The 26,277-nt window shown below is 41.6% G+C and overlaps 2 protein-coding genes across 5 annotated transcripts; both read left to right on the forward strand.

Annotated features, from left to right (window-relative positions):
- The first annotated feature begins 866 nt into the window (after positions 1-866).
- slc7a2 (solute carrier family 7 member 2) lies at positions 867-19,105 on the forward strand. Of its 3 annotated transcripts, none has more exons than XM_042074749.1 (12): positions 867-945; positions 8,581-8,967; positions 9,456-9,611; positions 10,758-10,923; positions 11,042-11,178; positions 11,511-11,733; positions 13,090-13,229; positions 15,483-15,585; positions 16,664-16,866; positions 17,019-17,185; positions 17,527-17,635; positions 17,837-19,105. In XM_042074749.1, the coding sequence occupies exons 2-12, from the start codon at positions 8,598-8,600 to the stop codon at positions 17,989-17,991; spliced, it is 1,929 nt and encodes a 642-aa protein (XP_041930683.1). In that variant the 5' UTR covers positions 867-945; positions 8,581-8,597; the 3' UTR covers positions 17,992-19,105. The 3 variants fall into 3 exon arrangements, with proteins under 3 accessions (XP_041930683.1, XP_041930684.1, XP_041930682.1); XM_042074750.1 differs by lacking the exons at positions 867-945; positions 13,090-13,229 and adding exons at positions 6,713-6,966; positions 13,711-13,847; XM_042074748.1 differs by lacking the exon at positions 867-945 and adding an exon at positions 6,714-6,966.
- A 3,229-nt stretch (positions 19,106-22,334) lies between these two features.
- Positions 22,335-26,169, forward strand: pdgfrl (platelet-derived growth factor receptor-like). 2 transcript variants are annotated; one of them, XM_042074372.1, is made up of 7 exons: positions 22,335-22,497; positions 23,794-24,076; positions 24,209-24,360; positions 24,569-24,862; positions 25,049-25,185; positions 25,402-25,592; positions 25,630-26,169. In XM_042074372.1, exons 1-6 carry the CDS (start codon positions 22,443-22,445, stop codon positions 25,585-25,587), a joined length of 1,107 nt encoding a protein of 368 aa, XP_041930306.1. In that variant the 5' UTR covers positions 22,335-22,442; the 3' UTR covers positions 25,588-25,592; positions 25,630-26,169. The 2 variants fall into 2 exon arrangements, with proteins under 2 accessions (XP_041930306.1, XP_041930305.1); XM_042074371.1 differs by having other exon boundaries at positions 25,402-26,169.
- Positions 26,170-26,277: the final 108 nt, after the last annotated feature.

The following is a 26,277-nucleotide window of genomic DNA, read 5'->3' on the forward strand; positions in this document are numbered from 1 at the left end:
TGGCTGACATTACTGTTAAAATGCACTTCCAGTATAGTGAGTATTGGCAAAACCGGTTATCATTTTTATGTTGAGGCGGTGGGGGTGTTGTCGGCAGCTGCTGAAAGTAACTAATAAAGTAACTTGTAATCTAACTTAGTTACTTTTAAAATCAAGTAATCAGTAAAGTAACTAAGTTACTTTTTAAAGGAGTAATCAGTAATCAGATTACTTTTTCAAGGTAACTGTGGCAACACTGCATAGGCCTAATAGAAACAACAATCTTCTAATAGGCCTACAGGCCTATACTGATATCGGAAAATAACCACTGTATTTACCCTGCAGAAATGCAAAGTAAGAATGTTTAAATTAATAAATTATAAAGGAGGAACTGTTAGAGGAAGAAACTTCCTTTTATTTGTCCTTTGAATGTGAATGCACCATAATCATAAAGAGCAAAAAAGTTTGAAGCTATATTGCAATCCCTTAGCTAATACAAAATGAAATCTCAGGGGTATGACAGTAGGCTAGGTCTGAGGCCCAGTGATGACTAATTGCCTTAACTGATCTTTAACATCAGCCACCTCTTATGGACACAAGTGGGAGCGTTTTGCCTTTGTGGTGGTGATGGTATGGCCAATTCAGCACCATTTTAGATTTAAACGAAGCGCTGCACGATCACCCATTCGGTTTTCAGATGGAAATGATTATTTCAAAGGAACGAGGAAAGTAAACGACAATGTGCACAGTGAATGAACGACTTCTCCCATGGCGCGTCTGATTGACTGATGTGCTCAGCAAATGTGGACAGATGTGTCAGTTTGTCAACCCCTCCCAATTTGTTACACTACTCCTTGTGTGCGTCAATTCCACGCCTCCTCTCTGGAGTTTTAAGAGGCACACACGTGGAGCTAAACTTTAATAATTAACCTGCGCTCCCATCTATATTCACTGGATTCGTACAATGTAAGTACTTTCCTCTTTCATGACTAACATTTTTCCCCACTTCTTTGAAAGAGATTTTGTACAAAAGAGCCCGTGTTTTGTCGTAGTAATCTTTCACTGTTTACCGGTTGTTGGCTGATGTCAAGTATCGTTCAGGTATATTTGCTTTAGTTAAGCATATAAACTAAACCTAATGTAGGCTATCCGTGCATAAATTCAGCCGTAGCCTACCGAGCTGCTACAGCGCTTCTTTGCACTAGTTGGCAGTGGCCACTGCGTCATAGGAGAAACGCTCCATGGATAGTCTATGCGTGTTTATTGTTGGTTAATCTAGTGTGTTGCATCTTTAGGGCATTCTGCAGAAAGAGTAAGATGATATTGCAAGGAATCATTTGGGTTGTCACTTATCCACAATATCTACTTTAATGGAGACTGGAGTTTTATAATATCAGATCAGAATGAAGTCTGAATAAAGTTAGAATGGGTTACCTCTGCAAACCCAAAGGCTGGATTGAACTGTAAAGAAGGAAATGGTGGTATCTGTTGTGGATGTAATGGAATCAACATTGCGTTTCTATGCTCAAATTTAGTTTAGAGCCAATCCAGGTAACCCTAATCCTAACCCTAGGCCTATACCTTAAGCAATTTCCATGTGATCGTTAAAATGAAGACGCACCATATGCCTCCGGGTTTCAGAAGAGGTGAAGAACAATAAAACTGTTCAGTCAAACTAAGCAGAAGTGATTGATTTATTGATGCTTGGCGGTCCTTTTACCCCCCCCCCCCTCCTTTCGCTCCTCCACCCCCTGGTGAACTCATGCATTCAGAATCCAAACAGATACACCACCACACTCCGTAAAACAAACATCTCAACCTCCATTATAACACTGACCTCAGGAACGTTACTGTGAAAAATGAGGCCAGTATTGATGACTCTGATATTGATACTGGTGGAGGATAAGCATTCAGGAGAGTTAATAGAATGTCTCTGCAGCTTTAACAGCATTGGGCTCACTACATTTCTGATAATCAACTGGCGAATCAAATAATTATATTCCACAATATTGTGTTTTTGGTTGAGGCAGTTTGGTAACACTGACTTGTCTATATTGGAGGGAGGTTAGCCATTTGTATTTATGGAGATTTTAACCCAGCAGTAATCTTGTAGGTTCTACAGTCATACATTTATTTGTTAGGGACCATGTACAATTGTAATCATAAATGTTACCATTTGATGCATTATACCAGAGCCTAGGCTAATTAGACTATAATACATCTGCAGTCGCTATAGGGCACAGTTAAATTCATTTGTTTGTTCTTTTTAAACAGATCTTTCAATATCAGACTACTTAAAAAATGGCACAAACTAACAGTCTGCATATCTCTGTTTGTAGTGGCCCCATTTTCCCATGAATTTGACCAAAACAGCTGACTGATATTTAAAGGAATTATCCGGACTAAATTGCACTTTAGATCAATTTACGGATGATTGGGAGTACATACGTTGAGTTGACATCAAAATCATGTCATTCGTATGTGTTTTGAGAAAGTTCGATTTTACCGTTTTTAGTCAAAACTCGTTAGCCTGGAAGTGACCAGGGCAAGTCATTTCGCCGCTACAAAACGCTATTTTTATACCTCTTTTACAGTTCCAAACAACATTACACTTACGTGGTAGTGAGTAGAGGGTACCTAAAGCCAAACCGAAGTATCCCAAGGTCTTTATGTGGTCAGATAGAGAGTCCAGAAGGAATTTCATCAAGCCAGTACCTTTCCGGAAATGTTGCTGCTGCAGCTGGCGTCTTTAGGGGAAAGTCAATAGGAGTCGATTGCCGAGTGTGGAGTAACACGCTCTGGAAATTCACAATTTCGTCGCCGTTTAAAAAAAAAAAAAACATAGTCCAGTCCATACAACTTCAATTTCAATTTCGAAAGAAATACTGGACTATGTTTTTTTGTAAAAAAAAAAACGGCAACGAAATTGTGAATTTCCAGAGCGTGTTACTCCACACTCGGCAATCGACTCCTACGGACTTTCCCCTAAAGACGCCAGCTGCAGCAGAAAGGTACTGGCTTGATGAAATTCATTCTGGACTCTCTATCCGACCACATAAAGACCTCGGGATACTTCGGTTTGGCTTTACGGACCCTCTACTCACTACCACGTAAGTGTAATGTTGTTTGGAACTGTAGAAGAGGTATAAAAATAGCGTTTTGTAGGCGAAATGACTTGCCCTGGTCACTTCCAGGCTAACGAGTTTTGACTAAAAACGGTAAAATCGAACTGTGTACTCCCAATCATCCGTAAATTGATCTTGAAGTGCATTTTACTCCGGATAATTCCTTTAATACAGTACATGAAGTTCATCTAAGCAGATATGGTAGCTACATATGACATTCTATTGTGTGATTAGTGGTGGTTGGTTTTCTGAGAACAAGGGAAAACTAGGTCAAAGACTTTACCATGCTTACCAGTGATGTGCTGTTTTTACTCAGCATTAATAACAGTCTTTGGTTTGTCTCAGAGCAAAATTTATTTGCATCCTCTGAATAGTTGGATGCTGTTTGATGAGCCGTTTTAATAAGACTTATATATTGTTTGTTCACTTTGACTTGTTGACTGTGCGTGTTGCTTTTGCTTCAGTTGGCAGACCACAGTGTTCCCCAGCTGTGGTGATACAGTAGTGTGTAGTTACAATTCTTGCGTTTACTATCCAGCTTAATGGATCTGGTATCTCTTAGATATTGTTGGAGTTCCCACAAGTATGTTTACCAAAACAATCTTCTTTGTGGGTTTGTTTACAGTCCCATACTATAAGTAGTCTTAACACGGTTTCCTTCTTAAAATAGTTAGATGTCAATGCAATAAGAATGAACATCAAATGATGTTTATAAGACGGAAATTGAGATGCTGATGATGTGGTTAACCAAACCATTTTTGGACAGTAAAGAGAGAGAAGTGAATGCCCAGCTCCAGATGTATGTTAACTGAACCAGCACGTAGGACATCTACGCTAGAAAACTGGGCTCTGAGAGAGGAAGTCGACAGAGAGAACAAATCCTAGGACTTACCTTGAGTAGAATTCTCAGTGTTGGTCTTAAGATTTCCTTTTGATACAAAGAGACAGAATAGTGGGTTGTTATACATACATAATCAGAAAGCAGGCCAGTTTTCTTTTATTTATTACCTAAAAGGAGGTCAGGTTTGTTTCCCTCTCCCCAAAAGGTCTGCAGTATTACCATGTAATGAAAACACTGTGGGAGTTGATGTGGAATATCCTGAGAGCATCCTGGGACATAAGCTCCAATAAAGAGAGTATTAGGGGGATCTGAAATCTGCACACAGGTGAGCGGCGCAGACTGTCCAGTCAGACCTAGATTATTCAAGAGTTATTAAAATGAAATGAAATGAAGAGCATGGTCTCCTTGTCCTTTTCCAGAAATTGTTGTGTCTACAGTAATACATCAATGATTGCATGATGCCCACTTTTCTCCATTTAATAGTCTTTTCTTGAAACATGTTGGTGCCCAGTGAAATTGTATGAAATAAGCTCAAAAGCTCAAAAGACTGGAATATAAATCCTTTGCATTAAAGTTGCCTAATTTCTTGGAATTAATCCGTCTGGATGTTCGATTTGCACAAGCTCAGTGGACGCTGATCCACGTCTGGACATGCGATCTGGTCACATCCTTTTCTAAAAGGTTATATTAGCTTAATAGATTTGTGGTTTTACACTTGGGTGGCCCATGTTTCCTTTAAAGGTGCCTCATTGTGTTGCCATCACATTAGTTTGCAGCTTTGTGAGATGGCCAACTACTGTGTAGGCCTACGGCCCTTGGGGGGTGAATGGGTTCAGCACACTCTCTGCCCCCTCTTGATTCCGTTGTAATGTTGGTCAGTGGTCAGCTTAATACCTTCTGGAAAGTGAGTGAGGTTGTCTTTTGTCTTTTGGTTTTTTTGTTGGATTTTATTTTTTTTTAAAAATAGTCAAATTCAAAGGCTACTTGCTAATTTGTACAATTGAAGGAGACTTAATAACGTCACAATATAGTCACTACAACCTAAGTCCTTACATATTTATGCTCCAAAGCAGAGCATCTGCTCATGCTGCCTTCTGCTATATTGCTAATCATTGGCTCTCGATAACACTGTTAAGTGGTTTGAGACGCCTCCTCGACAAACAGTGACAGCACTCGGGCTATGTGTTGATTGTGTGGCTGAGCCATCCTGCTGACAGTGAATTAGTTCAAGAGCTCTGGCTTGACTAAGTGTGAGGCCCCTTTCTGTGCGAGTGTCTTCTCTGAGATGCAGGTGAAGTTACTCATAACATGCAGTAGTACAACACAGTAGATTCGTTGAATGGTTGCACTGAAGGATTTTTTTTTCTTTTTTTGGTGTTTTGAATTTCTTTATTTTTGTAGGTAAGGAAACCCCTCTGTGTTGGGAAATATCCCTTTGGCATGCCAATGTTTTGTGGTTCAGAGAGAAGTCAGAGCCTCGGTCAGCTTCCCCTTGCACACTCGCTGCCATTAGAGGTCGTGTCAGAGCATGGAGTGTGGCCAGGCGAGAAGTCAAAAGGCTCTTCTTTTTAAATTCTATCCAGATTTCTTTGGCCGAGCATCAAGCGAGAAAATAATCCGGGATGCCTGAAAAAAGAAAATGGTCTCCAAGGCTGGTGAATGAATGTTTGTAGTGGTGACTCCAGCCACCATCCATCCAATAAGGTTGGCATTTGCTTTGACTCTATTCAGGGCAGATAATGGGAGATTGCAGGGGAAGGCTCAGAATTGATCGTTTGAAACTGAGGGAGTGTAGGTGCCAGTTGAACAAGGAATTCAGACGTGTCGTAGTTCCTTTGCCAGTTGCTTGGAAGTCTGAAAAACTCTCCATCAAGCTTGAAGTTGGCATAACTATGGCCTGCATAGGGAATTGTGTTGTAATTTCAGAATCCCAGAATGTTAGTGTCTAAGTATTGTGTACAGTGTAAAACATGCAAGTTCAAAGCTTCTCGTATGTATTTTGGAAACCAGTAGAAAAATGAAACACTCACCATTCAGTAAGAAAGACTTTTGTTTTTAATGAGGATTGTGCAATTTTGCATGCACTGCATGACTTTTCGGTGCAGGCAGGATTTGGACGTGATCCATAAGATTAGTTTTGTGTGCAATACTGTACCTACGTCAAGCTTATTGATCCAGTAACTCCATGGTCATGGCTTCAATGATGTCGCAAAGGGCAACGGCCGCCCATTAGAACGCCTTAGCCTCAATGGCTCCTCCACCCTCCCCCACCAATCAGCACCGGCCATGCTTTTAGAGGCTCTTCCAGTCTGCACTGGGCAAACAGTGGTGTCTTTTTCAATGTTTGTCAGTGCCAGTTGCTTAACCATTTATCAGGGTTCAGTAAGTACTCTGGCAGCTGGGGCTCTATTCGGCTATGTGTGCTTTGGAAATCTTGTTGTTTTTTAGGGAGAAATATGAAGATGTTTGGTCAGTCGCCCCCATTTTCCACTCACATAACCTGACCAGGTCTTTCTGAGAGGCCCTCTGTGTGACCTGTATCATTAACTTACATACATAGTGGAGCAACATTTCCTCCCTCAAACTGCAGCCCTGTGCCAAGTCCTGTTGCTCCCTCCACTCTCTCTCTCTCTCTCTCTCTGGCCATCCTTCCCTCCCTCCACTCTCTCTCTCTCTCTCTCTCTCTCTGGCCATCCTTCCCTCCCTCCGCCTCTCGGGGCAGTGCAGTCGTGGGACAGGACCAGCCTCGGAGGCCGAGCGAGTGCAGAGGGCTGAACGAGTTGTGACTCACGAGGGATAGAGTGAAGGGAGGAGTAAAAATAGTAGTTGTAGGGCTTGACATGTCAGGAGAAAGTATTTGAGTGGAGAGGAGGGAAGTGGACGAACCTGAGACCCGGTCTTTACATAGAGTCTGACCCACATCTTGCAGACAGTGTGGTGTACGTCCTCGGGGAAAAAACAACTTTGAAGTAATAGTATTTAAAGCTGTACAGGTCTCTTGCTTCCGCATTATTTCAGTTGGTAAGTACCATAGAACAGCATTGCACATTGTGCATTAAAGCTACAGATCAGTTCTGCACCATTATTTTTTATATGATTGTTTTTGTTCATTGATTGTTCATTGATTGTTCATTAAGTTCATTAATCTTAAGCTGGTTAATTATTTCAGAAATGGTTAGAACCCGAAAAGCTTTGCAGCCTTTATTTGCCTTTTTTCAGTTAAGAATGAAAAATTTGTTTTTCTCCATTTAGAGTGATGTGACCTCAGGGTCACACCTGATGTCTGTCATGCCTCCTAACAATGGGGCCGGAAAGTACTGCTGTACTATGTGTGGTCTAGTGTAATGCACTCTGTTTCGCACTCCCTTATTGTCCATGGACAAAGTGCTAACACCATTAATGATTTGTTGCAACATTTCTCTACTATATTGAATGGTTAGTTTACAACAATGTATTGCAAAATGTGTATATACAATTGATTTGTTGAAAATTACAGGAATTCTAAGGAGGCGGAAGGTTTGTGATGTACAGCTGCTCCCTGTTCTTGACTATAATATGGGGCAGTTTCAAAGTAATCAAGTTAATGCATTGTGACAGGTCCTCAGTGAAGTCCTGCAGGGCGGACATGTATGCATAGTCTGTAGCCTAATGCATGAATGTTATGGTCATTCATGTATAATGGAGAGCATTGTGTTGAATGCATGTTTGATTCACATTCTATCCTCGACCCTTTTACTCCACGGCTTCTCTAAACCAAACTCAGATCTAAATACTCTTCAGTTAAAAGAACAATTCAAGGGGATTCTGGCACATGTCATGTCCTATTTATCATCTGCTTTTAACGACCCCAGCTGTCAAAATGAGGCACTGTTCTTTCTCTTTTTTCACACATTATGTAATAGTTTCTCAAGAGCTGACTGGCTTAGCTGTCATGAGTGTAAGTGAATGTGGGACCTGCCCAAACAGGGAGAGCAGACCTGTGCCAAAGAAAGCTGCTTTGTGTGCAGAGTTGAAGTTTTGCAACAAGTTTCTCCTGGTATGGAGTGTGAAGAAACAGGTCAACCGATGTTGTGCTAATCCATTAGAGAGAGAGAGTTCAAATATGTCCACTGCACAAATGTATATACATTCTTATGGATATTTTGTCGGACATGTTGATGCATGCATTACAGAAGTGCACACAGGTTTCCTCTCAGAAGTGCACTCAGATGTCCTCTGTTACGCCCTGTCCAACCAATATGTGTTTAACTCTACAGAACTATTTGGTTCAAGAATTCAAATGAATCCCAGCTGTTACAGAGAGATGTTCCTGTATCATATGAGTGAAATATCCCCTTCTAATCAATTAGTACTTTTCAGTAATATAGTGGCATTACGCAGGATTATTTGCAGTGTTGTTATGAATTCCTCTGTTAGAGTACACACAGGAAAGCTTCTCACTGCCACTTAGAGCTTTAATCAGAGCTTTAAGAGTGACCACTGAAGGCCAGAAGCTGATTATACCTTGGTCAATGTCTTTGTGAAATAATCAGGCGTCTTCCCCAGTAATATGTGTAAATGTGCTGTATCTGGGTCAACCCAGATTACTTTGTGCAAACCAAATGTTAATTCTTTTGTTTTTTTGTCTTCATGCAGTGTCATCCAGTGTCAGGATGTTGGGTCACATGCTGTCGTTTGGCCGCTCCCTGGTGCGGAGGAAAGTGGTGGACATGGACAACCTGGAAGACTCCAAGCTGTGCCGCTGCCTTACCACCATCGACCTGATAGCCCTGGGTGTGGGCAGCACACTGGGCGCGGGCGTCTACGTGTTGGCTGGAGAGGTGGCCAAAGGCAACTCTGGGCCCAGTATTGTGGTGTCCTTCCTCATCGCTGCTCTGGCGTCCGTCATGGCCGGCCTTTGCTATGCTGAGTTTGGGGCACGCGTACCCAAGACTGGGTCAGCGTACCTGTACAGCTATGTGACTGTTGGTGAACTGTGGGCGTTCATAACTGGTTGGAATCTCATTCTTTCTTATGTCATAGGTGAGTAACGATTAAAATCTGTAGTAGGGTGTGATTTTGCGTCACAGAGGACTTGAATGCAAATATACCAAAATACAAAAGTACTTAACCGACATCTTCTCACTTAACAATTGTATTCATATTGGTGGTCTAAAGGGTGGTGGTAGTGTAGTGGTTAAGGGGCTAGGCTAGCAGTAGCCAGGAAAGTTGTTGGTTCAATTCCTAGCTTCTACCGCACTTCATGCCGAGTTGCTCTGGGGACAATGGCCCTTGTAATTTAATTGACATATGTAAGTTGCTTTGGATAAAAAGCGTCTGCTAAATGAATGAATGTAAATGAGAAGTGATTTCATCCTGATACTTAATGCTCCTAGGGTGTCAACAGCTGATTACAGTGATAGATTTTATGCTCTGTTGAAATGTGGAAATTATCATTATGTAAATAAAAAACAAATTAGGTATAAGGATGCCTGTGTTTGCAGCTTGTAATTGTCTCATCCCCCATGCAGGTACCTCTAGTGTGGCACGAGCATGGAGTGGCACATTTGATGAGCTCATCGGAGGCCACATTGAGCAGTTCTGTAAAACCTACTTCAGGATGAGCGCTCCGGGCCTGGCAGAGTACCCAGACTTCTTTGCAGTGTGCCTCATCCTACTCCTCTCAGGTACCACTCACAAGAGTCATGGGCACCACTCATAAGTCTCATGGGCACCATTCACATATCTCATGGACTGACCAAGTTTGGATGTCTCTCATCACTCTGAAGTGGGGAATCCTCATAGGATCTTTCAGTTGATATCTTCAGAGTGGATGCTTATTCTTCACTCATACCCAAGTCACTGAGAAGCTGATTGAATAAAAGATAGTGGGTGAGGCAGAGCGACCAGTGAGTTACTTAGCTGCTCTGTTTGTAAACAGCCTTGTGTGTGGGACTTGAGAGTGAGTTGGCATCAGTGCCCATTACCTCTGATGTTTTCCCAAATGTTTTCTTGGCAAAATGGAGGGTTGATAGAATGGAGCAAGTCTCTTATTTTGAAAGAACACCGTGTATATGTCAACAGAGCGTCGCCGGTGCAAAACAGAAGCCCGCTCATGTGGTGCAGTTAAAATTGTGAAGAGGTGCCAGAAGAGCAATCGGATTATTTCATTGCCATTGGAATGAATGTCCTCTCCAAATTCAGAGGAATTCAGTGAGAAATGGGAAATGAGTGGAGGTTTTCATGAATCCTGTTTTTGCTCACAGGAAAGGGACTCAGGGGTGACAGCTACCAACATATGCGCTGAATATGTTGAGTATATGTTGTAGTTTTGAAGATATTTAACTGGTAACGTTAGTCTAAAGAACATGTGTAGCACACACACCTCAGATGTTTTGCATTTATTATACCTCAGTTACACAAGAATAAAATAGATAACAAAAAACAATAGCCGCATTTCTTACCAATCAGAGCCAGCCACTGTGGTTCACACCCTCTCCCCAAATGCTAAACTTATATAAGAACATCTGATATTTCCCCAGGGCAATCCATCCCTGTATTTATAACACTTTTTTGTTTCTTTGGCAGTAGACCCCATGTTGACAATGTAAATACCTGAAAACCTATTGCATCACTGTGAAACTGGTGATCAATGTACAAAGTTTCTGTTTTAGTTTTCCGTTTCTATTTGTTACACTGAATGTTTTCATTCATTTGTTAATTTGAATGTTTTCATCCAAATAGAAAAAGTAATCATGACATTAGATTAGAAATACATTCAGACTATATCTCTAAAAATTAAGATGATTTAAAACGACAACTGATTTTCCTAGGCCTCCTGTCGTTTGGTGTGAAGGAGTCTGCATGGGTCAACAAAGTGTTTACAGCAGTCAACGTGCTGGTGCTGTTGTTCGTCATCATCTCTGGCTTTGTGAAGGGAGACTCATACAACTGGAACATCACAGAGGAGTCTCTCATCAATGTCACCATTGTCAAAAGGTAGTCCTGGGATTACCAACATACTTGATTCAAGAACAGTGCTGTGTTATTTGTTCTGTAATTGATAGTGAAGTGAGGTTGCCATTAGAGTAATATTGTTATTTCTTTCTGTTTTCAGAAATCTGTCTATCATGGATAATGTCACCAGTGACTATGGTGTTGGTGGATTTTTCCCGTATGGATTTAGTGGAACTCTTGCTGGTGCTGCTACCTGTTTCTATGCCTTTGTTGGCTTTGACTGCATCGCAACAACAGGTTTTTAGATTCCTTTGTTTTGTGGCAGGCAATTGAGAGGTGTGGGGTTGAGGAAGGAGATTTTTAAAAAAAAAATCCTTCAGTTGTATTTTACTCTGTCAAGACATGCTTTAACACTTTGTTAGAAGTAGGCAATTTCAGGTGATTTTGTGTCATAACCAAGTGTGTGTGTGTGTATGTGTGTGTGTGTGTATGTGTGTGTATGTCTATGTGCGTGTGTATGTGTGTGTGTGTGTGTGTGTGTGTGTGTGTGTGTGTGTGTGTGTGTGTGTGTGTGTGTGTGTGTATGTGTGTGTGTGTGTGTGTGTGTGTGTGTGTGTGTGTGTGTCCAGGTGAGGAGGTGAAGAACCCCCAGAAGGCCATTCCCATTGGGATCGTGGTGTCCCTGCTCATCTGCTTCCTGGCGTACTTCGGCGTGTCGGCTGCCCTCACCCTCATGATGCCCTACTACCTGCTGGACGAGAAGAGTCCCCTGCCCATGGCCTTCGAGTACGTGGGGTGGGGCCCTGCCAAATTTGTGGTGGCCGTTGGATCACTCTGTGCCTTGTCAACTAGGTAACCAAACTCTCCCATACTGTGGCTACTTTCAAATTATGTTTAAGGCTTTCTTACAAAATGAGGTCAGTTAGCTTGGTTATTGGGTACCAAAAGCTGCTGTAGTTTTATATATATATTCTTAAACCCTCCAGTAATTGCATCAAATATAGTCTGTATTTTGTATTAGCTAATAATGGGACATACTTATTAAGGATCTTTGGGCATGGACTACTGTGTCACCCTTAAATGATATAAATACCAGAAGGGTCAGGTGGATTGATTCCCATAGCTAAATTCTAAATGCTCTTGTGCAGCTGAGATAAAATCTCCTAATTGAAGTTATTTTTGGTGGGTATTGGTCTCTTGCGAAACAGATATGAAGCATGATTCTGTTTGCCTTTCTTTCTTTCCCTCCATGTTGTACATGATTGTAGACAGTGAAGGTTCCCATCTGGCATATGACCAAGTCTTCCTCATGACTTTGGGGTACCTTGAATATGGCATTAAAATGATCTACTACTGTATCTAGATCAATCAAGGCATTTAATTTTCCTTACTTTAAGAACTATGATGGTAGTTTGATAGCTCATGAAGCTAATATTTGAATGATGTCATACTATAGTAGCTCTAGTTTGGAAGCACTGAAACCTGGCAAAAAGGGTATCTTACACCTGGGCGAGCTGTCATCTAACGATAAATAAAAAATGTGTGTGAATTGTGGCTTTTGGATAGAGGCATGGGCATATAAGGACCATGAAAAAAGAAATCTCAAAACTTTGAGTTCCGTAGAAATTATAATTATGTGTCAACAATTAAAAGAAAATTATAAGAAAAATACTAAACTTATACTATCCAAACCCTGGGGCAATATTGCCATTTTCTTATTTATCGTAATTAATCTAAAATGGATTGGTCTGCAATAGTGATCATCTTTAACCAAACCTCTCACAAATGAACTTTTTCTAAAACAGTGTGCATGCACCAGCCGTGTTTGCTCTCAAACTAAGGCTGTAATACTAGAAACTTCTGTAAACTACTGAAGGGGGGAAAGAAAGAAGGCGATGCTGGTGTGTGTAATTGATGTGCTTTGGCTCTGTGTGGTGTGTGTGGTGTGTGTGGTGTGTGTGGTGTGTGTGGTGTGTGTGGTGTGTGTGGCTCTGTGTGGTGTGTGTGGTGTGTGTGGCTCTGTGTGGTGTGTGTGGTGTGTGTGGTGTGTGTGGCTCTGTGTGGCTCTGTGTGGCTCTGTGTGGTGTGTGTGGCTCTGTGTGGTGTGTGTGGGGCGCTGAGAAGTGAGCTGAGCTGTGTGGAGGGGCTGCTGTGCTGTGCTGACTAATGTGTTGGTCCTGTGCATGTCTCTGCCCCCACCTCATGCAGTCTGCTGGGCTCCATATTCCCCATGCCACGTGTAATCTATGCTATGGCAGAGGATGGGGTGCTTTTCAAAGCGTTAGCCCGAATCAATCCTAAGACGAAGACCCCGCTTATTGCTACAATGAGCTCCGGTGTAGTCGCAGGTGAGACCTGGGGGTGACTTTCCATGTGCAGTGTGAGCATCCATGAGCTTGGTTAACTGTGAACGAGAGTGGTTATAGCCCACAGCCATTATGATTGGAATCCATAGTGGCTTTGAGATTAAATCTGCTATTTAGCGGCTTTACGATGTGTTGAACGAAAAATTCCTTTGACTTGCCCCAACAGAAGAACTCTTCAAGGTTCTCCTTGGAATCCTTTTGAACTGTATGGCCTCTTGCTATCAAATATGCTTTGGTGACAAACTCTTTGCAATCAAAACAGGTTGCAAAAATCATTCTGGAAGGCCTCCAAGGGGGTAACCTTTAACGGTTCTTGTAAGGGAACAGTCCTTTTTCAAGCACATTTCCAAGATCATCTCCCTTCTCCTCCACAGTTGCCAGCCATGTCCAGTGTACAGTAATTCCTTTCTCTTCCAGAGTGCTGTGTGGATTTTGAACTGGTCAACCCTTTTTTTGTTTCTAGCCTATTGGGCTCCATGTTCCCTCTGCCTCGCATTCTGTTTGCCATGGCACGAGATGGCTTACTGTTCAAATTTCTTTCCAAAGTGAGTAAGCGACAGTCACCTGTGGCCGCCACGATGGCCGCAGGCAGCACCGCGGGTAAGCTCCTGGTGTGGAGTGTTGTCATGTGTCGCCAAATGGTGGAGGTGGCTGTGTGTGCACGCATGGAGTGGCACAGGTGGCGGTTGCATGCTAACTAGGTGTGATGGTGGTGGTGGTGGTGGTGGTGGTGGTGGTAACTAATGACATTAGTGTTTTACAGATGTGTAAGGGCATTGACATGTCTCAGCTATACTGACATTTCAGGCATTTCATCTGTGAAACTATCTGCAGGATTGCCAAACATTTTACTTCTCTCAATGCCAAATAATTGGATTGTCTGATCATGTTTGGTTTGAGAGGCTAGTGAGGCATACATGTATGTCAGCTTGTCAGTACGATACAAGAAAACCCTAGAATGTAGTGATCAGACTATTGCTTCACAATGCAGCTTTACATCTAGTGCAGAGTCTGATGCTTCTTTTTAATATCCACTTGTTTACCATCTGCCCTGCAGAGATAGATCCAGGATATGAGCTGGGCCGGGCCGTACAGACTTTGATGTCTGCACATGTCAGTATTTAGTTGAGGACTAGAGTTTTTGATGGTGAAAACCTGTAGAGACGCGAGGGAAAAACTAGCATGAGGTATCAGGGAGTCTCACAGTACGAAGGTGCTCCTGCTGCCATCAAGTGGTTCTGACAGGCTGAAGTGATTGAAGTTTGTTTTGTCACAGTGCTGATCTGCAGGGTTGCAGCAGAAACACCTGACTTTTTCATCTACTTTGAGCAGCATGTAGGGAGGATGTTTAAACAAAACAATCCTAAATAGTCCAAGATGAAGTACTATATAGTGCACGGCCTTGACTCCATTTATTGTCTTTCTCAAAGAACAATAATCAATTCAGTTCCTTTTTATCTTTTCCAATTTGAATATAATTCAAACAGTTCATGTATACAGTTCATGGTATAACATGTATATTTGGTTTCATTTTACTTTCTTTGTTTTAATTCTAACCGAATGGTCCTAACATTGTATCTATTGGGTGCATGTGAACGGGGCACAGGTGTTTTGGAACATTAAGTTTGGTGTCTTTAGAATACTCAATGAGATGAGATACTTTATGATACAGGTTTATGAAACTCTATCATGAATTTTGAAATATGGTATTTGTTTTTAAGATATGTGTATTTGTGCAATCGCTGTTGTGCCAAGAAAAATATTTCTTATCAATATATCAGATTAGCAAGACGGCAAGATACAGCAACTCTAATTTTTGTATGAATTCGTGGTGGTGCAGTAATATAGAATGTAATGCAGGACTGCCCATTTTAGAAACTAAAACAATGGAAATCGATAGTACAAAGAGTTATTTGCAAATCTTTATATAGGCACACAGATATCTCTGAGGTACCAGACACAGAAATCTAATGCTCTAAAAACATTGTTACCCCTTTAATTATTGTGGATTAAAGTTGCATGACATGAATTGTTTGTTGTATTGTCTGAAGTTAAATTACAAAATCAAGTCTGTTTTATCCTCACTGATAATGCTGTGTGTCAGCTTAAACCTGCTGAATACTACTTCTGTTGACATAAAATGGTTTTGCTATTTATAATTCCTATTTTTGTGATTACATCATTTGAATGTGCTGATTTGATGTTCTTGTGGTCTTTGTGGCATCCTCCCGATAGCAATCATGGCTTTCCTCTTTGACCTGAAAGCGTTGGTGGACATGATGTCCATTGGAACCCTGCTTGCCTACTCTCTGGTGGCTGCCTGTGTTCTCATTCTTAGGTGAGACTCAACTTTTTTTCCCAAAATACAAGATTGAGGTAGAAATCCCACTTCAAGCTCTCATTGATCATCATGAGGGGTTGCTGCTGTCGGTTACATGGTGTCAGAGTTCAAGTACACTGTCAAAATAGACCAAAGAAAATCATCAGAAATCACAGCAACATTTTGTGTAGTGTTATTAAGTTAGGGCCTGTGATGTAATGCAGCTGAATGCTGCCATTGTGTGGAATGGTCATGCGGCTAGCCTCTCAGTTCAGACGTGTGTTTGCGCAACTCTGTTTTGCAGGGAAGCTTTATTTTGCCTTATGTAAAAAAATAAGAAATGTATAGGGTGTTGACAGTAAAGCCAGTGTTTTGTGATAGCCAACTCTACGAAGTTCACAAGGGTCTCAGTGTAAACTTGTTGACAGGGAACAAACCAGCCAGAGGATGGCTGTGTTAAAAATGAAAGCCCTGTTCGCTAATGTCATTAGCTCATTGCAATTAACACTGGCCAAAGCAAACCGGCATGTTCCAGTTGTGTTTCACTAAACTGGCTACAAACCGGATACATCAGCTCTATTTTTATCTGCCATTTGCCAGCAACTGACCATATATAATTTCATGGCCCATATTCAGTAACGATATTGTAACTCTGCCTGTACATGTATGTCCACTGAAAAGTAGACTACTGGGGCAGGGCAATGTACTGTGCGTTAAGGTCAGATTTATTTATCCCCTAGTGTGTAGATACAGATACTGTAAGGTCAGATTTATTTATCCCCTAGTGTGTAGATACAGATACTGTAAGGTCAGATTTATTTATCCCCTAGTGTGTAGATACAGATACTGTAAGGTCAGATTTATTTATCCCCTAGTGTGTACTAATGCACGTAACACTTCAGAGGGGAAGGAAATCAGATTCCATAACAGATGACGAGATTCCCATAAATCCGTATCAAAAATGATCAAAGACAACCTGTATTTATGGGTTTCATCAGGTCCCTTATGAATGCAGATTGCATGGTGCTTGATTTTATACACCTGTGGCAAGGGAGCTGATTTGAATTGATGATCAATATTTACACTGCTATTTCAGATACCAGCCTGACGCTGCCATCGGAAGAAGCAGGGTGAATGGGGACATGGAAGGGGAGGCGGAGTCGGAGCTGACCGAGTCGGAGTCCCACCTCAACATGCTCAACAAGGACAGAGCCCTGACACTGAACTCCCTCTTCAAGCCCTCGCTGCTCCCTACAGAGCAGACGTCCACTGTGGTCAATACGGCTGTTGGGGTGATAGGCAAGTCTCACTGATTTCAATACGGCTGTTGGGGTGATAGTTCGCACACATGTGGTGGTCAATATCTGTCCCTATCCTACATTTACTTGTAGAGAGTGTTTGTTTGATGTTAGTAGACATACTAATGATATATTTGTCTTCCTCTCTTGTAGTGGTGGTTGTTTGTATTATCAGCACTCTGACCACGCATTACCAACATGCCATTGTTGCTATGGAGCCCTGGGTTCTCGGTGTCCTGGCAGCCTCTGTCGGAGTCTTTATCATATGTGTCTTCATCATCTGCAAACAGCCACAGACCTCCAGAAAGGTCTCGTTCATGGTGAGTCAGCATGTCTTATTTGCTTTGGACAACTGGAACAATTCAACACAAGCCACAAACTGTTGTAAAATGATTATTTAGAGACTAGAGGTTTTTTTTTTCATTTAACCAAGAAGAATGTATGAGAACTTGGCATGTTGTGGCTATATTGAACTGGTCTCACAGATTTGTAAAAAAAAAAAAAATGTTCAGTTGGCTCCATGTACAGTTTCCCTCTTCTCTTTCCATTGAGGCTGTGCTGTTGTTTGATTTTTAGCACACCTCTGATCTCCTGTAAGTCTGTCTGTTTATGCAGCGCTGAACCAGAGCAGCTGTCTAAATGTGTGTGTGGACCCCCGTAGGTCCCCCTCCTGCCGTTCCTGCCCATCTTGAGCGTGTTTGTGAATATTTACCTCATGGTCCAGCTGAGCGGAGACACCTGGATCCGCTTCTCCATCTGGATGGCAGTGGGTAGGTGCCCTTTCACTGTAGTTCACAGGAGGGGCCATCTTTATAAGCCCCTGTGTTCAACATGGGGTTCATATGTTCAATATGAAGAGACCAAGATGAGCAGATGCTATGACAAAGCACAATAGTTTAGGAGTTGGATAAATGTCCACAGGACCCAGGCGTCCTCAGATGCATCCTCACTCTTGCGTCTCCTCTCGGCAGGTTTCCTCATCTACTTCGGCTATGGCATATGGCACAGCACGGAGCACAAGCGGGAGCAGCAGAGCTGCAGCAGCGTGCCGGAGAAGCCGCCCGGCCTGGGCCAGGAGGCAGGTACCGAGCAGCTCTTCCACCCAGAGAAGACCAGCCGCTGCTGAGGCAAGCAGAAGACGGGCGAGCCTACAAGTTCCTTGTGCTAAACGGACCCTTTTTTTAATGAATCACTGTTGACCCATGCTCTTAACCACAAGCAGACATGCAAAAGCCTCCAGAGGCTACCGTTCAGGAGTACCTTCTCCATATTTAACATGCTTTTTCTCTGTAGAACATGGGGAACGGGTCTGGTTTTGTCTGGTCTCATGAAGGAGCAATTAAACATGACCAAGAGAATGAAAGATAAGATAGGCACATGATAGGTGTGGATGCCATGGTTAAGAGGATCATAAAACAAGTTTAATTCTCCCAGTGTATGTTTGTGGATGGCACAGGGGTATTTCTCCACCTGCCTGTGGCTTTACTTGGGTTCATTTAAACTGGGTCCATTTAGAAACTAGTTTTAAGTCATAGAACACGTGATACAAAACATTACTAACAACAAGTTGCCTTTCCGTCTATGAGCAAGACATTAAGAGCTTAAGTGGACCTGGTCACTGCGACCTTAATGGTTTTAATCATGGGATCACGTGCTGAAGCTGTCTTTGTTTTCTATATTGCTCTTAATAATGGCTGCCAGTTAGAGGATTAAAGCTGCTGTATGTGAAGTTTCCTGCCAGCTGAGGCGGGGCTTAGCCACGGTTGTCCATCCCCTTTGGTCAGGGCGTGTGTATATATGCAGAAGTAATGGGCAGGCAGGGACACCTGTCTTTTTGGAAGTTTGCTGATTAGTCCTGTCAGAGTGTCAGTGAAATTGTAACAGCTAATTAGAGGTCCTAGACGAAGTGACATTTTCTTCACAGCATGGTTTTCAGAATGCAAAGCCAACTGGCTGATTTTAATTCCAAATGTATTTGTTACAGTTACAGTTGTAGGTCCAAATTGAGCTGTTGAAGATTCAATACAATTTCAATGTAAAATTATCAGATTATTTGTGATATAAATTCACCACTGGAATCACTACTGTGATTTTTCTCATAAGTGGCATGAAATTGATAACCTGACTCTCGCCAGATGAATTTCGTTCCGCCTAGCTCCACTCATCCATCTGGGACCAATCCATTGGAGTGTTGCTTCAGAAGGCTGGGCCTAATCAAAAAATGCTTGCATATGATTGAATAAGCCACTTGTCCGTCATCTATTGACGTGCTACTTCAACCACTCACATCGAAGCCAACCCGTGATGCTGATAACAGTCTCACAGTCGCTTCTACGCTATGTCACATCTATGAAACTCCCGCCCTGCGTCCTGATTGGCTGTACCATAAAATCGGGTGCAGAAATCACTCTCAATGGAAGAGGTCCCAGATGGATGTGAGTGAAGCTAGGCAGAGCTAAGCGGAACGAAATTCATCTGGCGAGAGTCAGGTTATGAAATTAAGGGGCCTTAAAGAAATGCTGCCAACCAAAATCTCATTTACAGTAAATTGACTTTACACAGTTATACTGTTCAGACAGTTCAAACAGTTGATCCTCTAATGCAAATTCATTTTACACATGTACCTGTTTTCTTGTTTGTTTTTTTTTTTAATCTTTTTTTCATCATATCTGTTTGCACATAATAGGATGCCGATTTGGATACAGTATAGAAACAGTATAGATACAGTGCAGTCAAGCCAATCTGATACACCTCAGTCCCATTTCAGTGTTGCCGTGTTTATTCAGCTCAGTATAGTATTATGTAACCGCACAGTATATGTACAGTGTATGCCATACAGTACTGGATCAACTGATTGAAATGTGAAAGTGTAAATGTGATTTCTGGCTTTCTTTCAAGTTTGTCTCCATCAGGTCCATTAATTCATTACTCTTTACTTTTTATAGCGAGGCCATTTAATGTCAAAACTTTATTTTAATATGTTGTCTTGTATGGCTCTAGTCTTGGAAGAATCTATTGTTCCCTTGTAGCTGTAGTTACATATACATACATGTCATTTCTTTTCACTTACTAATGTTACAAATTTGTAACAGCTACGAGTATTGCCAACTCAAATCTTTTCATTCCAAACTGATCATGCAAACAGTCATTGAAAGCCTAAGCCAGAAGCTGTCATTATGTGCAGTATAGCTGATGTCACTGAAAGCACAAGCCTTTTTCTGGGTAAAATGTGACAGTAGAACATGTATAGTTGTAAAGCATAAAGCATATGATTGCCACACAGTAATGGGGAGTGGTTTAGCACAAACCTGCTGGTCCAGCATACGTAAGTGTGCTGTGAATCTGGCCCCAGGGAGAATATTTGCATTTTGCCTGAGAGCACAAAGACATAGGTGATGGGCAGTATTTGCTGGTTGATTTATTATTAAACAGGTATTGGGTTATAAATGCAAATTAGCAAATAAGCATGAACTGACCTGAAAGTTCAGTGTGTGTCATTGTATGTAGCCAGTAAGCTTTTCAGATGTCTCCATAATGGCTTTGTCTTTTGTGTTGTCTTCTAGCAAAATTAGTGCAAACACTGACCCAACACAAAGACAAATTAATTGACAATGAAAGATATGGAATATACAGTGTATATTAGATTTAAAGGTGGTAGGTCAAATTTTAAGTATATTATTTTGATGTGTGTCTACTTAAAGGGAACTTTTATATTTTTTAACACTGGATGTATTTTGTATCATGTTAGGGCTTAGGGGGATGTTGCTGTGATTGTTCATACTGGTACAATTTTTAAGATAGACTGAAGATTTTTTTTTTTTTAAGATAGACAGTAGACTGAAGATGTGCCTTAAATGGAAATGAATGCATTGTAATATCAAATGCACCTGCTTAAGTGAGTGCCAATTTATGTTCCTGTTTTTAATTTGTATTTACAAGGGGTGTTTATTATCCATTATTTTCATTGAGTATAGTTAGAATATCAACTAGATCCTGCCGATAATCAAGTCATACCTAAAACTTGAAACGATTAGCGATAGTTTGTTTTCAATAGAAGAAATACCTTAAAACAACACAATAGGTCATAACATTATAGTTAATATGTTTATGACCTTTTTAGTGCTTCTAATTGCTTCAAGAGTTGTCCCAAAAGCTAATGGTAGGTCTACATAAGAGTGCTTCACATGCTGTCTTTATTGGCCTGCATGATTACAGACACTCCATCACAGGAAAAGCCTGTAGACAGAAACAGTAGTATATAATAATCATAATTACCCTGATTAGGACACATACATAATAGTCTTTTTTATTGACATCTAATGTGGATTCCTATGAATTATTATTAATTATAATTGTCCTAGTAATTATGAAGACCAGAAACACTGAAACTGCTGTTTCAAATGTTTCAGTCTTTCTTCTAAGGCAGCTGAGTCCATAGGTGGAGTAGTGATACCAACCCAGTAATGCCTGTAGTGTCACTTGAACTGCTACTAAAGATTACCTAAACAAAATAAAGGTCACCACACATTTAATAACTTTCCTTTCATTTGTTCTGCAAGTCTTTCTTACACCAAACCAATTGTAATAATCAATCTGTTTCTGTTCACTTTAACCCAACAGCTAAAAAAAAAAGAAAATCTTCAAACCTTTCAAAAATGTTATATTTGAATAATGAGCCTCACATTTGTATAATGTATATTGTCACAAACAATAAATACTTTTACTGTTTTTGCCTAGTCCGTTCACTCTTTTATTGTGTAAATATGGTTAAATGTACACTTTTAATATCCACATTTCCATCTGGTCTCAGAGAACCTAGACCTCAGTGCCACTAGTGTTGCCTTTGAGGTCTTTTGCCATCTGTTGATGTGTGAGGAGTGATGGTGAGTTAAACGCATCATAATATGAAAGACATCAGCTAAATACTAGTCAAAAGTATCCAAATGAATAATAGCAAATCTCCCTTGTACAACTGACCCATATGCACCCATGAATGTAGTTCTACCCACATGTTAATAAAGAACAAATAATAAAATGTAAGTAACTATGAAGCAGTGTCAGAAGTTTACAATTGTCTATTTTCTTGATCGCATGAGATTACTTATTTAAGATAAAGAAACTATTTATTTGGCAGTACCTTGGAGGACCTGTGCATGACCGTTATAATCAAATTCTGAGAGTGGGATGGGGTGGCGGGGGTATGATTGTGAGTGCATGACATAGTCTATGATTCTGGCCCACTTATTCATTTTCAGTTTTCCTAACTTATATACCTAACTTATTTATATATAAGTTATAGAGAAAATAGTCATTCTCTTCTCTGAGCACATACAACCAGTAATGGTTGGTGGTTGGACCACTCTCTCCCCACAAGATGGCACCCAAGCCTAACAGAAGAGGGGAAATGAAGTGGAGGGCTGGAAAGACACAAACTCTCCCCCCCTTTGTGTGGGGAGGATGTAGCGTCAGGGGTGAGCAGAGACTCCAGAGTTTCCTGAACTGCTCCCTGGCGTGCTCCTCTCCTGGCTCTCCCTCTCTGTGCTTCTCCCCCCTCGATCGGCGGCTCCCTGCGTGGACATGAAGCTCCCAGTGCTCCTCATGCTCGGGGGGATCCTACTGGAACTTCACACCGGTAAAGAAACTTTTTTGCCCCTGCTTCTCTCCTCCTCCTCCTCCTCCTCTCTCTCTCTCTGTCTCTCTCTCTCTCTCTCTTTGTCTCGGATGGCACTGATTTTCCCTGTTGTCCTGTGAGAGGATAGTGTGTGGGTTGGGATGGTGTGTCAGGATCCTCTGAAGTGTGTGTGAAAAGTGCAGATCGCAGGGCAGGCGAGTGGGATCGGAGCCGCCAGAGACACAGGTCAGGATGTCCTTTATGTAACAGTTGGAACCTGGACAAAGGAGGAGATTTGCCTTCTGCTCGTTGTTTTAGTGAAGGCGATGCAGAGAAAGTCATGAGCACTTGTAATTCCAAGGCAAATCTCCCACAGCACTAACAGTCAACCAGATTATTTTGTTTTCTTTACTGTGTCTATCAAAGGAGAAAGAAGATGGACATGCATGGATCAGGGATACAGTATAAACTACGCGACAAATGGAAGTCTACTACACCCACTTATTGAAATATCCAGGATTTGCTGTGAAATCATGTTGCTGATGTTAGCTTTTAGCCAATGAATCTGAACTAGTAAAAAGATCAGGAGGCACATTTCTAGCATTTGTATTTACACAGCTGGAAACTGAAAATGGAGTAGTTTTCCAGATGGAGGCAATCTCTCTCTCTCTCTCTCTCTCTCTCTCTCTCTCTCTCTCTCTCTCTGTCTGTCTGGTGAGGCTGTGAAATGAAAGGCACATGTTCTAAAAACTGAAATATCTGAACCAAATCTGCCATGTGGCACAGGCCTGAGCTGCATTCTGTTTCAAACACACTTTTGTAGTTAAATGACTGTAGTGTACTGGTGGAGGTTGATTCTAATTTTTTTAGTGGCCCAACACTACCAAACTGCTGAAACGGTCCAACTAGAACTTAAAAATCAAGATAGTAGGAAACTCATGAAACATGACATAGAATATAGTGATAGTTATTGTGGTTCACAATGCCTCAAATATTAATTGTTTTCATAAATTTTAGACTAGTGCAATTTTAGTAACTGAGCATTTTTGCAAGGGGTGGAACACAAGATCCCACAGACATGAGTAACAGTCCCAACACAAAGAGCACTATGACTCAACTTGTGGAGTCAACTTGTGGACACTTTCTCCTAAAACGACTCCAGACATCCAATAACTGTTTACAGTCGCTGGTGAAAACATGTTCAGTTGAGCTTAAAAAAATCAAAAACTGAAAATCTTCAAAGCCGTCCAATTGCATTGTTGCAGTGGTTTTCTCTGATGCATAATTTGATCTGGGAATCTTACCATTTCTTCAAAGGTGTCTGCCAGCAACCAAAGCGTAGAGAGGACCTGGGTGAGAACCGCATCCGGCCTGGACGAAAGAGGACGAAGGTCAAGTACCCCAAGCTGAAGGAGAAGGAGAAGGAGAGTGGGAAGGCTGGGTCCATCCTCACACAGGTTTTGGACAAGGGTCGCTTCCTGCGGCTTGGAGAGACCCTGACCCAAAATCCTGGAAAAACCCTTGAGCTGCGATGCAAGGGCAGCAAGATCGGCTGGGCCTACCCCTCCTATCTGGACACCTTTAATGACACTCGACTCACGTAAGTCTATACCTCAGGACTATACCTTTTCAATTTAGTTAATCTTATCATTCAATTTCATAGACAAGTTAATCAATGTTGAAAAATGGTGGTGTACAGCAATATTTTTTATGTGGTTATGTTGGACTTCAGCATCAAGCAACAGGAGAAGTTTGGTCAACTGATCCTGACGTCGCCCTCTGCTGCTGACACAGGGGAGTACAGCTGCTGGCCAGTTCTGTGTGATGGAAATGAGTGTGAGAAGGACCTAGACCGCACCTCAGCCACTTACATCTATTTCACTGGTAAATACATGAAGTGTAACCGTTTCAATCCCTAACTCAATAGTCCAGAGAAATGCAATCGGCATCTTTGCAATTTGTTGCTGTCGTTCAGGTCAAACAATCAATTCTGACAGCCCAGTTCAGATTTGCTATAGTACTTACAATGCCATGTTTTCTTTAAACTATGCTGTTCTTTAACAGCTCTCCACTTGGCACTCTCCCTGTCCAGACAAAGATGAGTTATTTGTTCCGTCGCCGATACACTTTGAGATTGTCTACATGCGGCCTGACAAGCCTGCCATGGTCCCCTGCCGGGTGACCAGCCCAGGCACTGAGGTGTCCCTGCACAGAGAGGTGCCCCCAGAGGTCATCGCAGTGGACGGGACTGCCATCTCCTACAACCCAACCAAGGGTTTCATCCTGCAGAACCCCAGCTCAGAGTACCAGGGCGCCTTCTACTGCAAAGCTGCCACCAAATCCACACCACAGATCTCTACCAAGTACATGCTGCTTTATGTGGAGGGTAAGATCAGTAATAGTTTTGCCATTTGAACATATAGATCAGCTGGATAAAAGGCCATATTATGATAATATATGCATACTAATGGTGTCATCACATCAGAAACAATGATATCCGTAATTCATCTTCGGAGGAAGAGTTTTGTGCCTTTAATGAGTTGTATGTAATAAGGTCTCTCCTTGTGTGCAGTTCCGAGTGGCCCCCCTTATGCCACTCTGGAGGCCTCAGCTGAGAGCATACGTGCAGGGGACACCTTCAACATCACCTGCACAGTCCTGGGGGAGCCCGAGATCGATGTGAACTTCAGCTGGAGGTTTCCAGGCCAGGTGAGAGGAATCGGGTCATTAAAATAAGCGAGATCACAAATGACTTCTCTGTCCTTGTGCAGCTGTAAATGTCACCGGTAGTGAGATGAGCCAGAACACAGATGGGTGACAACAGTGAACAACTTCTGCAGTGCTACATGTCTTCTGTAACCCACTTAGGTGATCAGTAGCTCAAATTCTACTTCCCTACTTTTGTGTTTGTGTTCCGGTGTTTAGGACATGCGTCCAGTTCTCATCCACAACGAATGGCGGCTGATGAACAGGGGACCTAGCCACACAACTCGCATTTCCACCAGTGTCATCACTGTCGAGGATGTGGAGGAATCTATTGACTTTGGAAGGTACATCTGCACAGCCAAGAACAAGCTTGGGGAGACATCTGTGGCTATGAGTATGAACTAAATGAGTATGAACTAAATGAGTATAAACTAAATGAGTAGCTTCTATACCTTTTCTAAACAACTGAAAGTCAGTGACAGGGATACTACTCTTTATGTTGGGGCATTGACAAATGCAACAAAAATGAAAACAATGAAAAGCAAGTTATTTGGCATAAATATTTGTATTATGTGAGTTGTATTCTCACACAACTTGATCTTAAATATCAGATTTAGATGCATTCAGTTTATAATTTTGTGTGTATGTTCATTTAACTAAAGTGCTTTCAAATCATTTTTTTTTTTTGTAGATTGTTGCATTTGTGTTTCAAACATAAAGGTGCTGTTGCATCTTGGTTGTTTTCATGTTATCAAACATTATTTCAGCATAAATAAAACTACCACTCTTTTTGTAAGACACTGGTTTCTGTTAAACCAGTCATCACCTGTACATAGATGGGAAAACACTCTGCCTTGCCTTTAATGGGTTTCATATGTGGAATGTGCAGCACAGTTCCGTAGCTCAGTTTAGTTCAAGAATGTTCTCTCCACTTTCCCTCTCCTTCTTCCAATAAATATAAAATAAATTCATTCATTTATATCTTAAGACAAATGTGTACTCTTTTTCGGCTAACTGTTTTGAATTCATTTCTCATGGGTAACACTGATGTGGAAACTGATGTAGATGATACGAGTTAGCCACTGAGCTAATTTT

Source organism: Alosa sapidissima, chromosome 20, assembly GCF_018492685.1.
Source record: "Alosa sapidissima isolate fAloSap1 chromosome 20, fAloSap1.pri, whole genome shotgun sequence".
NCBI lineage: Eukaryota > Metazoa > Chordata > Actinopteri > Clupeiformes > Clupeidae > Alosa > Alosa sapidissima.